The sequence below is a fragment of the Colletotrichum tamarilloi genome (assembly GCF_030869305.1).
Source record: "Colletotrichum tamarilloi strain Tom-12 chromosome Unknown Scaffold_289.1, whole genome shotgun sequence".
Taxonomy (NCBI): Eukaryota; Fungi; Ascomycota; class Sordariomycetes; order Glomerellales; family Glomerellaceae; genus Colletotrichum; species Colletotrichum tamarilloi.
The window spans coordinates 1-12807 of record NW_026849672.1 but is presented as its reverse complement, the minus strand read 5'-3'; the positions used below and the strand labels follow the sequence as shown (position 1 = coordinate 12807).

General features: G+C 49.7%; 4 protein-coding genes across 4 annotated transcripts; 3 read left to right on the top strand and 1 right to left on the bottom strand.

Moving 5' to 3' along the window:
- Positions 1–573: 573 nt before the first annotated feature.
- CTAM01_16941 (uncharacterized protein) lies at positions 574–1929 on the top strand (the record flags this gene model as incomplete). The annotated part of the gene is made up of 3 exons (XM_060532933.1): positions 574–1044; positions 1210–1848; positions 1921–1929. 3 exons carry the CDS (start codon positions 574–576, stop codon positions 1927–1929), a joined length of 1119 nt encoding a protein of 372 aa, XP_060372486.1.
- A 2897-nt stretch (positions 1930–4826) lies between these two features.
- On the top strand, positions 4827–6187 carry CTAM01_16940 (uncharacterized protein; the record flags this gene model as incomplete). The annotated part of the gene is made up of 3 exons (XM_060532932.1): positions 4827–5276; positions 5331–5576; positions 5633–6187. 3 exons carry the CDS (start codon positions 4827–4829, stop codon positions 6185–6187), a joined length of 1251 nt encoding a protein of 416 aa, XP_060372485.1.
- Positions 6188–7994: 1807 nt separating this feature from the next.
- Positions 7995–9188, bottom strand: CTAM01_16939 (bZIP transcription factor; the record flags this gene model as incomplete). Its single annotated transcript, XM_060532931.1, has 3 exons — positions 7995–8440; positions 8515–8881; positions 9147–9188. Coding segments are annotated over 3 exons (855 nt in total), but the record flags the coding sequence as incomplete, so codon positions are not given.
- A 629-nt stretch (positions 9189–9817) lies between these two features.
- On the top strand, positions 9818–11884 carry CTAM01_16938 (C6 zinc finger domain-containing protein; the record flags this gene model as incomplete). Its single annotated transcript, XM_060532930.1, has 3 exons — positions 9818–9970; positions 10028–10059; positions 10120–11884. 3 exons carry the CDS (start codon positions 9818–9820, stop codon positions 11882–11884), a joined length of 1950 nt encoding a protein of 649 aa, XP_060372483.1.
- Positions 11885–12807: the final 923 nt, after the last annotated feature.

The following is a 12807-nucleotide window of genomic DNA, read 5'->3' as shown; positions in this document are numbered from 1 at the left end:
CCCCAGATTCTCCATAATGTTCTCGCACGTCTTTGACAAGCTGAGAATCATCTTCATGATCTCGCCTTCACCCCCCCCGCCCCCTCTCGATTGGCAAGCGCATCAAATCAAGGATTTCGACACTCAGGCAACTTGCATCGAATATAAGAAAGCCCTAATACGGCACTGGGATCTGCGTCATGTCATTCGATGCAGTGCTGGGGCTCTCGACCTGTGTACCTCCAATGCGTCCGGGACAGGCAACCGAGGACAACACGGGCCGAGGCGGAGAGTGCGGGGCGGGCCCTGATCGACATGATTTCTTCCGACATCTCCGGCTGGGCCAGGGATTGCTTCATCTTGCTTCATCCACAGCACTTGACCTTTTCAAATTTGCATCATTTCAACGCAGCTTGCCCCTTCTGTGGTTACATTCTCCCCAAAACCTGCAGCAGATTGTACAATTTTCGCATTCCCTCGAGCCTCGCGCCCTTGGACAGAGACCGTGTTCACGGAGTAACCGTGATGAGGGTCCGGGCGCCGCACCCTTTCCTCTTATTGTTTTTGGCCAGCAACAGCGTCGTAGAAGGAACAATGAAGTGGAAGAATCTCACGAGGCCGACGCCCAATGTCCCGCTAGCGCCCGTACCACTTCCTGGGCCTGGGGCTACGCGGGATGGCGCGGAGATTGTGAAGCAGTTGACGGGGTTGTCTCGGTCGAGTATGAGTGGTGACCAGGGTGCGAGACTGGATCTTGTCAAGGTTATTGAGCTTGAGGGGGAGTTATGGGAGCCGGAGGGAATTGTGAGGCTTGCGGGTAATGGTATGGAGGGGAATGACAGAGAACGGGATCCAGTGGACGTTGATGAGGAGGAGAATGGTGATGAGGAAAGGTTCTGGGTTTCGGCAGGGGAGTATACCGTCCCGACGGAGAAGTATCCTGACGGAAAATGGATTGATGGGACGGATCGGAGTGCCGGGGCGGGCTTTGCGCATTTCGTGGTGTTTGACGGGCGCGGAAGACGTGTTGGGGACTGGGTTGTTTCCGAGGAAGGGGACTTGGAGGTAAATCTCGACTCAGATATTCTTTTCACCCCAGTTCTCTCTTCTTTAGGGGCCTGTGTCACTTTGCAGCCCCCTTGAAGTTAGACGGATGGCTAACGAAGGATGTAGTATCATAACGGAGGGATTGATTTTGATGGGCGACATATTTGGGCTACGCTCTCGCAGTACCGACCGAATTCGACGGCAACAGTGGTGAGGGTTGATCCGGTCAGCGTGGAAATGGAGAGGGTCTTCCAGGTGGCGGATCACCAGGGTGGGATCGTGCATGATGTCCACAATGGGACGTTGACGACATTGGGGTGGGGTGGGAGAGTTGCGAGGAGATGGGATATCAGCCAGGCCGGGATGACATGGGAGGGCGAAACTGGCGGTGGGATAGGAAAGGGGAAACAGGCTCAACTTGGCAAACGGGGTGAAGTGGATTACAATGGGGAAGTCGACGGACCTCAGACAACAATCGTGAATCCTTCACACTGGATCGATTACCAAGACTGTAAATCTCTCGGCATCGTCGACGGGAGGCATCTGATGCTTTGTTCCGGCATCGCGATGCTGGCGCCGGGGTTGGAGGTGGGTGGGTTGGCGATTGTTGAAGTGGAAGGGATGGTTCCTCTGTGGGAGGTGCCGTTCATGGAAAGAACAGGGGTTATGCCGTGGACGGGGGATGAGGACCACATAGAAGCGAGCATGAGGAGGAAGAGCGTGTTGATGACGAAGAACCCGATGGATGTTGCTGTCGTTGGGGGACGAGTGAGGCTGTATTTTGCGCCGGAAGAGGGCAAGAGTAGAATTTTTGTTTATGAGGTACGTGAGGGGTGATTTTTGAGGACGTTGTGCGCGTGCTTGGTGTGTTCACCTTGCCAAAACTCTTCACAGTTGTTTTAGGTGGGGAATGAGAACCGTCGGGTTGTTCATATGTATCCTTATTTATGTCTGATTGGCAATTAGCCATGATGAGCAACTGTTCCGTTTTCATACGTAGGCTTCATGGAAGTTCTCATCAATGGTGTCTCGCGCTGCTCTATTGGTGCTCAATGTACGATGTAGACGAAATAAACGTCGTTTCCGCACTGAAGCTTCCTATTCATACTTGGCACGTAAAGATTTGGAGGACGTATTCATCGTAGGTGTCTATGGATGGTCGCCAGGGTACCCGGCGAAATGAAGAGGATACAGGATGCTAATAAACTCTGATCCTTGGTAAACTACGCTCGCAAAGTTGTCAAGCCTGTTCGTTCGGGAAAGTTTTGCTGCACGAAGATGTCCCTCGAGGCCGTCAATGGGTTCGTTGCTGTTGCTGACTGTGAGAGTGACAGACGCTTCGGGGAAGTTTGAGATGATTGAAGAGTCCCAGATGTCGTCCTGCTGAAGAGCGAAGTGGACATCGTGGTGGATGTGAGATCCTCAAAGGAGATGGAGCGTTAGACCACGCCTAAAGCTGTCGAGGATGTGGGATGTAGACACACGAAGGGAGGAAAAGGACAAGCTTTGTGACTCAAAACATGCGCAATTTCAAGCAGACCATCTGTGAGATGACGCTTGGTCATGCTGCCATTGACTCTGCAACATTCGTGCTGCCAAGATCTTTCCGTTTGTGGCATGTAGAATCGACAAAATCAGGGTTTAATGCGTTAATGGATATACGTGTCATTGCATTCTGGCTCATGTGCTCGTGTGGACATGGAACCATACAGAATGAGAGATCCATTCGGCCGAACAAATTTCCAAAATTTGGGATTATCCCATGTCGTAAACAAGCCGACTTGATTGAAGAGCAGGGAGCAAGGGAGATGAACACCCCTGGGTCCTCCAGAAAATGCTAGTCGACCTTCCTATGAGGCAACGGCATGTCTAAGAAAAGGCTGCTTTTTTTTTCTGAGACTGTATCTTGACTCTCATATGCATGTTCCGCGAGAGTCCTCAGAATCTGACACGCAAAATGATCACAGGCTGAAGCATCACTCAGCACAGATCGCCATAGCATCTTATCCTAATCACACATTCCTGTTCAGAGAGTTGCGGCTCGGGCCGTCGGATGAGTTGATCTACCAGCATTCACCCAGTTTGAGAAAAGCTGTCGGTATTCCCTGGGAAGAACAAGAAGAAGGAATAATAGCTGGGATGCGTGGGTCTTGGCGCCTTCAGATGAGCTTGTTTCTCTGGTTGACCATGTTGATGTGCGTCGTAGCACGGCGTGGGCCGCAGGTGCGCTTGCGCAACATCTGAGGGAAAGGTGAACAGGGCACACGGATGGAGCCTTTTGGCATCTTCCGAATACGATCCAGAGAGGCCTGTAACTTCATGCACTCGTGTCCCCATCCTGTGCACTAGCGCTACTCTCTGCGATTCGGCCCGTCTGGGAAACGCCTTGATGCCTCGACTTAGCTTCCTTTTATTTATTTCTCTTCCCTGTTCTATTTCTTTTTCAATCAATCATTACTTGTGCCAATGGAGGGTCTAGCACGAATGCAGCCGAACCGAAAGAAGACGAGAGACAAAAGGCTGCAAGTTTGGTCTCAAACATAGAGTCATGGCTTAGAAGTAGCACCCGGGTGCAATAATAGGAATTATAGATGTACGGGAGTTCAGACTGGGAAAACCGGCCGTAGGAGGTGAGGGAAGTTTGAGCGAAGGGGACGATGAGCCCCCCTAGCCCGGTTGGTTCTATGACACTGTTCAAAGGGATGAGACAGTTTATTGGAAAAAGCATGACCAGGTGTTACTCCAACAACAACATCGTTCCCGATGATCAAAGCTGGCAAGCACAATTCACCAATCAAACGTGACGAATTTGTCAATGAGGGCACGGAAAGAACTTGAGCTAAGACAGAGTTAATAGGGGATCTGCAAAGCTGCATGCCTAGATCTGAGCCATGTTCGTTCCACGGACTGTGCCGAGGTTTAGCATCGACTCGTCCATGACGATCTTTTGATACTAAACTATGGAAATAAGCGCGAATCAACTCGGCGTCCGCAAGTTTGTTGTCACCTATGCTGCTCCTGGACGAGCTTATTAGTTCTCCGAAGAGGTGATTGGGCACTTGAACGTATAGCATAGCGAAACTAGACGTCATAACAAGGGCGCAATACCACGAGCGTTGCCGACGGAAGTCCTTTGTCCCGCGCGATAGTCTGAACACTACTCCCTTTTCAGACAAGACTACCTGAGAGAATGCTGATATTGGACAGCCACTGCATGGATGCTGCGTGCGTGGCGGACAGGAATAGCATGTCGGTAATAGTTTGGAATCGTTTTTAGCACACGGCCAGGTTCTTTTGTCGTGCCCTCCCGATCCCCAGACATGTTATTGCGGAGTACATATCCGGGGAAAGTACAAGCTCAATCGGTACTATAGTGTCTAGTGGTTACGCTTCAGCGCCGTTGACGACGCCATTCCCGCGGACCGATACGCTACACTCGGCATCAAATCTTCCCGCATAGCCGTTTCCATGTCGCTACCACTACTAAATATTCCCGGGGAAGAGTGCGTCGACGAAGTGTCGTGGGCATTTATTTTGGAACTATGTCATCATTCCGAGATTTGTCTCTGTTAAATGTAGTCCAACGGACTATGTCATTCAAATAAATCGGTTATAAAAGTCACCGTCTTCTCATCACCTCAAGCCTTCGTCGTCATCCAGAGATTCTCTAGCTGTTTCTTTGGCCTGATTTTTCTTCACAACTTCACATAACACGGATACTTACTTGCTGCTTATTTGCAATGAGGTATCAATGTACATTGCCAGCCTTGCTGGCCGCCTCAGCAGCCGCATTTCCATCTATGGCAACAAAGGAAGATCTTGAAATTTTGATCAAGCGCAACGCAGAACCCGAAGCCAACCCCGAGCCACAGATCCTCGGCGGAATCATCGGCTCACTCACCAACACTATTACCGGACTCCTCGGCGCTGTGGCTCAAGGGGCATTAAACCCTGCAAACAAGCGTCCCGAACCAGGCTACGACTTCATTGCACCTGGCCCCAATGATAGCAGAGGACCCTGCCCGGGTTTGAATCTGCTTGCGAATCACGGCTACCTGCCTCGTGACGGCCACGTCAACCTGGGCCAAGTAATTGAAGCCACTGCTCGCGGGTTCAACATGGGTCCTGATTTGTCAACTATCCTCGGTGTTTTTGCTGTCCTCACGGACGGAGATATCGCAACTGAGTCTTTCTACTTGGGATCTGGCCCAGGGAATGTTGGCGGATTGAACAGGCACTCAACAGTCGAGGTGAGACTATGAGTTGAATTCTGGCTCGTGAAATATGTCTAACCTCCCTCTTAGGCCGATATTTCACCTAACCGAGAAGATTTCTACAACGGATGTGGCGATGCTCACCACCTTTCATCCCGTCTGTTCAAGCAGAACGTTGACATCGTAGCGAAGAGCGGAACGAAGCAGTTTGATCTGACCAACATGGGTACACAATACCAACAACTGTCCATGTTCTCTCAGAAAAACAACCCTTACCTCTACTACTTCCCTTTCCCCTTGATCGTCTCTCTTGGGGCTTTTGCCTTCTACCCTAACGTCAGTTCCTTCCTTCTCTCTAATTCTCTAGTAGCTACTAACATCTGGCGTCCAAGTTCTTCAGCAATGGCACCTATGGACTAGGAGGTGTTGCCAATTATGAGTCCATCTCCTCTATTATCGGGGCCAAGTACGACTCCGCCACGGGGGAATTCCAGTACGTACCGGAAACATGGCCCGCCAACTGGTACCGTCGTGCAACGCCGTACACTGCAGTTCAGACAGTGCTGGAGGGTCTCCTCATCTACCTCCGCAACCCTGTTACTCCGGCTGTTGCGCAGCTTGGCACAGGAAATCTGAATGCCACAACTCTGCTGTGTGATGTTTACCAGGGTATCAATTCACTGGTGCCACTCTTCGTCGCCGGGACTACGGAGCAGGTGGCTGCCGCGACTACATGGGCTATTTCCAAGCTTGACCCCTACTTCGGCAACACCGTTCTCGGTTGCCCAACCAGCGTTCTCTCTCCAAACAGCCCTAGCATCTTGTTCCCTAATGCCAACCAGCAGGGCGGTCCGCTCAATCCCCCTCCCAGTGTGGCCAAGCATATTGGCAACAACGTATACTACAAGACGTACTTTACTTCGGCACCGGTAACACCGGCGTGCTGAAGTATCCACGACAGAGCATGCAGGAGAATAGTTCTTTAATGATTTTGTGCTTCTTCAACGATAAACCCCCTTTCACATTATGTACTCGTAAAAGCGAAAGGATCCTAATAAAAATATCTTGTATTTTCTCTTTTCCCATTTGAAAATACAAGGATATCATGCTGTGTACTGACATTATCTCGCTAATCACAACAAGATTATATATAAAGAAGCCTTTCAGCACAGCTTATGCTGAAAACATCGAGATCGTGCGTGACCCTTCAATACACGAAGGAAGTATTATGACCCTTGCGACCGCAAGGACTCTTCATTTTTCGGCTTCCTATCGTTACCTACTTAGTTTCCATTCGACAAGATCACAGATGCATGGAGTTTCAAGCAAAAAACACTTTGCTTTGCCTGAAGAGGCTGGGATCTGAACAGATACTAGTCCCGAAGACATGAGGTGGTTGCACCCAAGTCCCGTCCCGAGGCCTCGCCTGACCTCGTACAAGATTATTAAGCGATGCTGCCAGTATGACAATATCGTGATGTTACAATTAGCTGAAGAACTGCGTGGGACTCTTTGTTGTAAAGATAACTTTGAACCTGCCCGATCGAAAACTGGCTATGCTTTCCGACATATGAACATGAGTCAAACCACTAGTCAAGAGCCAATGTTTGCAGGAGGGCGATGCGACGTTGAGAGGTAAAGGCCCTTTTTCGATACACAACAATAGCTCTACTTTTGTTTGACACTCAGGATGAAGATAACGAACAGCTGGAACCCCAGAACAGGTGGGACAGATGGCGGCCAATGCGTTCCAAGTTGAATCGACCTGAGGTAGGGCACATGAATATGGAGATGTACATCACCGGAGCAGCTCGTTGCCGGCGGGAATAAATGGATACATTATGCAAATTGTGCAGCTTGTGCCTTTTGACTAAACCAGCACTAACGGGGTGGAACCCGCATCGAAAAACCCTTAACTCTATAAATGCAATTACATGAATGCTCGGGGTCCTCTGCCGTCCCGTTTCCCAATTGGTGACCTTAGTACGGACAATCGGTAGACAAAGTTTCCGTCTGCATTCCGCCCGTAACCAGCCACAATCCTAGACTGATTAGCCTTAATCAGTCAGTTAGTGGTCAGATCCAAATGAGACGCCAAGCATGGCTCACGATGATTCATCCGCGCTAGCAGGGATTCTTGCGTCAAAGGATGACTGGCGCTACCCTGAGTCGCTGATGGAGATCCCGAAAGTGAGCGCTTCCCAGGTCTGCCCCTCCCCTGGAAACCCCCTCCTCCCTCCCAGGCGCGCCAACACTGTCTGGTACTTATGTTAGTGACGACTGGTATATTTCGTCGTCGCGACTCATAGAGAGGAGGTGTTTCATTTACCTACGTGGCGGTACATGAGTATATACAACGGAGAGCCGTATTGAACTATTCGTGATTGAACCCTTACTTGTTGCAGACTAATCAAGATATTAATTATTTTCTGCTATTCTACCACAACTAAGAGCCTGAAGGTGACTATGCTGATGTTGGCAAACCACCTAGTGCATGGATATAGAATGAGCCATGTTGAATCACGCGTGCATTGTTATCATTACGATCGCGCTTAATTTGTGATCTTGTCTTTAACTCAATAAGTGCCAAAGGGTTATTACAAAGGTGCCGCGACGTTATAAGCAGCTTCATGGAATACATTATAACTGATCGAGGTTTTCATTTATCGATTATTCCACGAGAATATCCGACCTACCCAGCGCGCCCATTCATCCACCATGAGCTCAGTAACGGAGGCGAAGCCCGGTGAGGCGTTACTGCTCAATATCCTTGCGCATAACACTCTTAAGCGCTTCGGTCTCAGCCTCTTGACGAACGAGGCGGATTCGTAAATCGTCCCTTTCCCGAGTCATCTCCTTCAGTAATAATTCCAGTTCGTCGATGCGATCAACCTTCTTTTGTCTGTACTTGCGAGCAGCAATCGTGTTTCGCTGACGGCGCAGGATCTTGTCGGTATGAGGAGTGGCCACCTCTAGGTCCTGAGCTTTGTCATTCGGAGAGGACCGGTGAGATAACTCAGCCCCCGAAGCAGAAGTATACACTGACATATCCAGGGGCAGAGGCTGGTTCGGGCTGTTGGAATTGGAATTGGAACTAGAGCTGGACTCAAAGAGTGCATCCAGCTGAACCGGGAGGAAGGTGTCGGAGAAGGTGTCGAAAAAGGCGGGTGGTGAGGTATCGAGGAAGGCAAGTGGGAAAGCTGAGATATGTAGTCAGTATACTGGATGTTGAGTCGTCGGGTGTGAGATGGGAGAATATTGTTAGTCTTCTTACACTGATCAATTGGGTTGCCGAGGGGACTGGCACTGATGGGAGGCGTCGCATAGGTAGCAGACGTCCATGGCAGAGTGTCCCAAGGGGGCGGTTCAGAGCACGGAAGGCTAGGATCTATTTGGACAGAGTCTGGGCCAAAAAGCCCAAAGTCTGTACCCGGGAGGCCAGCGGCCGACAACTGAAGTGACTGTTGTTGGTGTTGATGCTGAAGATCATGTGTCAAACCGACCTCGCCAGGAAGACTTGAGTTATCCTGGGCCCATTGCGGCAATAGGTTGGGCTGGCTGGAACCAGACGGTCTCCTGCTGGATCGCGGCCGCGGCGGCTGATGATGATGCGGCGCACATTGTTGCAGAGTGTAAAGGCCCTGTTACCTAGGGCCAGAGGATGACAATGTTGAATAGAGATGGGGAGATTCTCGTCTTGCGAGGATGAAGATGTCGTGGAGAGGAAATAACGCGCTCGATTAACGGTGGGAGACTGACATTTATAAATTCGGCAAAGATCCTGATCAACCTCTGCAGGCGGAATAGGAATGGGTAAGACGCCCGATCTCTGGCGGGTTTACGACGGCTGCAGACGTGGGTTGCCCGCACTGATAACACTAACCTTAACAACGGCAATAGAGGTACGGGTGACCTGGCGTAAGCCCGGTTGAGGTGTGGCTCAGCACGCCTGCAGCAGACAAGATTGTTGCGGGCTAACCGATGTGCTGATCAATAGGCTAGGGACATTGTGAATGGTCTTGCAGCTATCCAATTTACATAACAAAAGTGGTTCTGCACAACTTAGCATATGCACCAAGACAGTCTGATCGCACAATCCGGGAACAACTTTCTGCCCCGTGATCATTGTTCAAATGAGCCTTAGTGTGACCTCTGATCAAGAAGGGCTGACGAGTTCATTCTGTATGACAAACGCTGCTGCAGCCCAGCCTCAGTAGACTGAAGACGTCACGTCACGCCTTATCCTTTCGAAGACACTCCGACACCTCGTTCATAATAGGATCGAGCGAGACAGATAGCCTACCACAGTGCAGGTAGATCGCGACTGGACCCCCAGTGCTCTGTTTCCCAACTACAGACGAAAGCTGGTAAAGCTGCAGGACGGTCAAAACGGGACTCTTCTGACTGCTCTTTTCCGGACCCCTTGCCAAGTCCCCCCTCATCGGCGTCGTGCAGCTGCATGGGTCGAGCCCGACCCCGAACCTACGGTGAACGGAGCCCATCCGACGGCCGAAAGCCTCTGGCTCTCCGTCTCTCATTTGAGTTGCCCTCACACAATCACACACCACAATCGGAGAATGGATCCCACTCTCCTTGCAGATACGGCGTCGGCGTCAAACTCCTTGTCGCCGCCGGGGGCTCCTCCCAGTCAAGCAGGATCTCTGGAGAGCGAAAATGGCAGATCCTCCATGGCCCACCGTCCTCGCCATACGCGTACCAGCACACCTAAAGTGAGGACAGGTTGTGTCACCTGTGAGTCTTCACCCAGCTACGAGGGAACTGAATAGGTAACTGGACACCGCTTACTCCATGCAGGCAAGTAAGTCAAGTCAGACTTCAAAATTCAACCGCGAGTCTTGTGTACTGATTAATCCTCTAGAAAACGGCACATTAAGTGTGACGAGGGCAAGCCTCATTGCATGAACTGCCTCAAGACCCGTGGTGTCTGTGATGGCTATGCCATCAAGCCGAGGAAGACGAGAGGGAAGGCTCCGAAGGACCTGGAACCCTTGAACCCCGTATCATCATGTCGCCGGGCCAGTCCCCGCCTGCGCATCCGGGAACCCAATGTGAACACCCTCGATTTTGCCGATGATATGCAAAGCGTCTACTTCAACGACTGGAACGAATTAGTTCGCGTCTCACTCGGCGGCGCTCACTTCTCTAGGACCAACCTCTGGACAACCACGATGCCTCAGCTCACCCGCCGAAACTCAGCTCTGCGACAAGCGGCTATGAGCATCGGGGCTATCAGCAGGGCACTGTCTTCGCAGGGCTCCCCTTATGTCGTGGCGAGAAATTTTGGTAACATCGCCAACCTCCTGCAGAGCCCGCACTATCAGAATGCCATTGTCTACTACTGCCAGGCACTTCGTCTACAAGGGCAGGCCGACTTCCAGACTGCCAGCATCCAAGAGGCGGTGCTTTTGTCCATACTCTTCGTCGCATTTGAGGCCTTGCGGGGGAACCGACACTCGGCTCTTCAGCATGTCAAGTTTGGCTTCGTGTTGTTGCAGGAGTTGCTCACCAGCGAGGACTCGGATCATCGCATCTGGAACCTCGCGCCCGACCCTAGACAACTCATTACCGAAATTCTGGATCTATATAACCATCTCGACGTACAAAGTCGCACCGTGCTCAGTGGCCATGTGAAGTCAAGCCGGTCACCGGCCTACGAACTCATCAAAGGCCTCAAAGCCAGAGGCCATACTATTGAGACGTACAACATGCAGATACAACGCTATACTGACCCAGGGGAAGGAAGAAAAGCAATGCCGGAGGTGTTCAGCAACGCTGAAGACGCATACTTTTGGTGGCAAACCTGCCAGCGACGAATCGCCAAGCTTGGTCCTCTCTTGCTGACTGTCATCGACGATCTCAAAGTTGAGGAGATCAATGATGAAGCCGGCATCGACCAACTACTCGAGATGATGCAAAACCAGCCTGAACTGCTAGCGTACTGCGAAAAATCGGTCGCAAATCTTCAGCAGTGGCGACACGCTTTCGAGCCGCTCTACAACAAGACATTGTCCGACAAGAATATCTCACGTAAAGAGTATCTCAAGATCTTGCATCTTCGTATGCACTACCTCGTCATGTTTCTATACAGCTTCTTTCCCAAATACGCCGACGAAGCTACCATCGCGTCCATGACACCGTACTGTCGAGAGATTAACGACGTCATCGAGATCCTGCTTCGTGAGCAGCAGAAAGACTTCAAGACTCCCGCACACGTCTTCTCAATGGAGTTCGGCCTGGCCTGGCAGCTCACCGTCGTCGCTATGACGTGCCGTGATCCCTTGGTTAGGGATAACGCGACGCGCATCCTCGAAATGTATCCGCGGAAAGAAGGGCTCTGGGACAGCAAGGCTTTTTTGGCCGTGCTGAAAAAGAACCGCGAGCTAGAGGCAGAGAATGCTAGAGAGGGAACACTGGCGGAACAATGGAGGCGGCTGTGTAGAAGGGAATTCATCTTTGAAGATGCTGGAGAGACCATTATCTTTCGCTCCTTAAAGAAAAAGGAAGAAACCGGCGAGTGGGACCTCGTTGAAGAGACCGCCGAGTTCAAGGGAGAAGTTGATACTTTGGAGTGGAAGGTAAGGCCGGTAAGCGGCCAGGGGCTTATTATGACCGGCATCAGTTAATTTGAGTGTGTAAATATAAGATAAGGCAGTATCCTATCAGCTATAACATAGTAGCAGTATATGAACATTAGACACTGCGTAGGGTGAAGTGTTCATAGCTCTTCAGTATATATCTTCGTAAACAACATTCGGAATATTTCTCAGCTTATTATTTCTTCGAGTTACGTTATTAAGTTTAAGAATGTTTACCTTAGCCTCTATAAATCCAATCTACTAGACCATATAATAGTATAACTTTAAATTATAATATTCATTTAATAGCATAAATATATTCTTTTTATTAATAACTTTACTACTAAGTAGCCAAGCGTTATATTAGAATAGAGTAGTTTAAAAAGAATAGCTTAGATAATTCGAAATCATTTAAAGTATTAGTCTTTATAAGCGTAACTAAAACTTAACTTATCTATTCTTTAGTATTTATTAATATGTTATTATAATAATATTACTAAGTTAACGAAACTGTGAGCATTATTTCCTTTGTATTAGTACTAAATAAAGACGAATAGAGTTACTTTAATAATTAACTTTCTTAATTAAAAATACTATATACGTTACTAACGGGGCGACTTCGATTTGATTAGCATATGCCGATATAAAATACGAAAGAGAGGAGAGATTTAATAAAAAAAACGTAGCGTCACTAGTAGTAGCTATAAAAACTATAGGTTAAAAATAAGTAAGTCAACATACCCACTTCCTGGCACCCCCCTGTTTCTGGCACCACAAAAACGATGGGATCACAACCCAACCTCCTCATTACTATTAACTATTGATCCTCAACCACACCCACTACAATACAGCTGCCAGCCTCACTAGGGCATTCAGAGTCGCTGGATTCAGCCGTGATAACCTCCTTTTCACCCGCTTCGATTTGAGCCCGATGGATATCCCTGATGTTCGCGAACTTCGTATTGGGATCG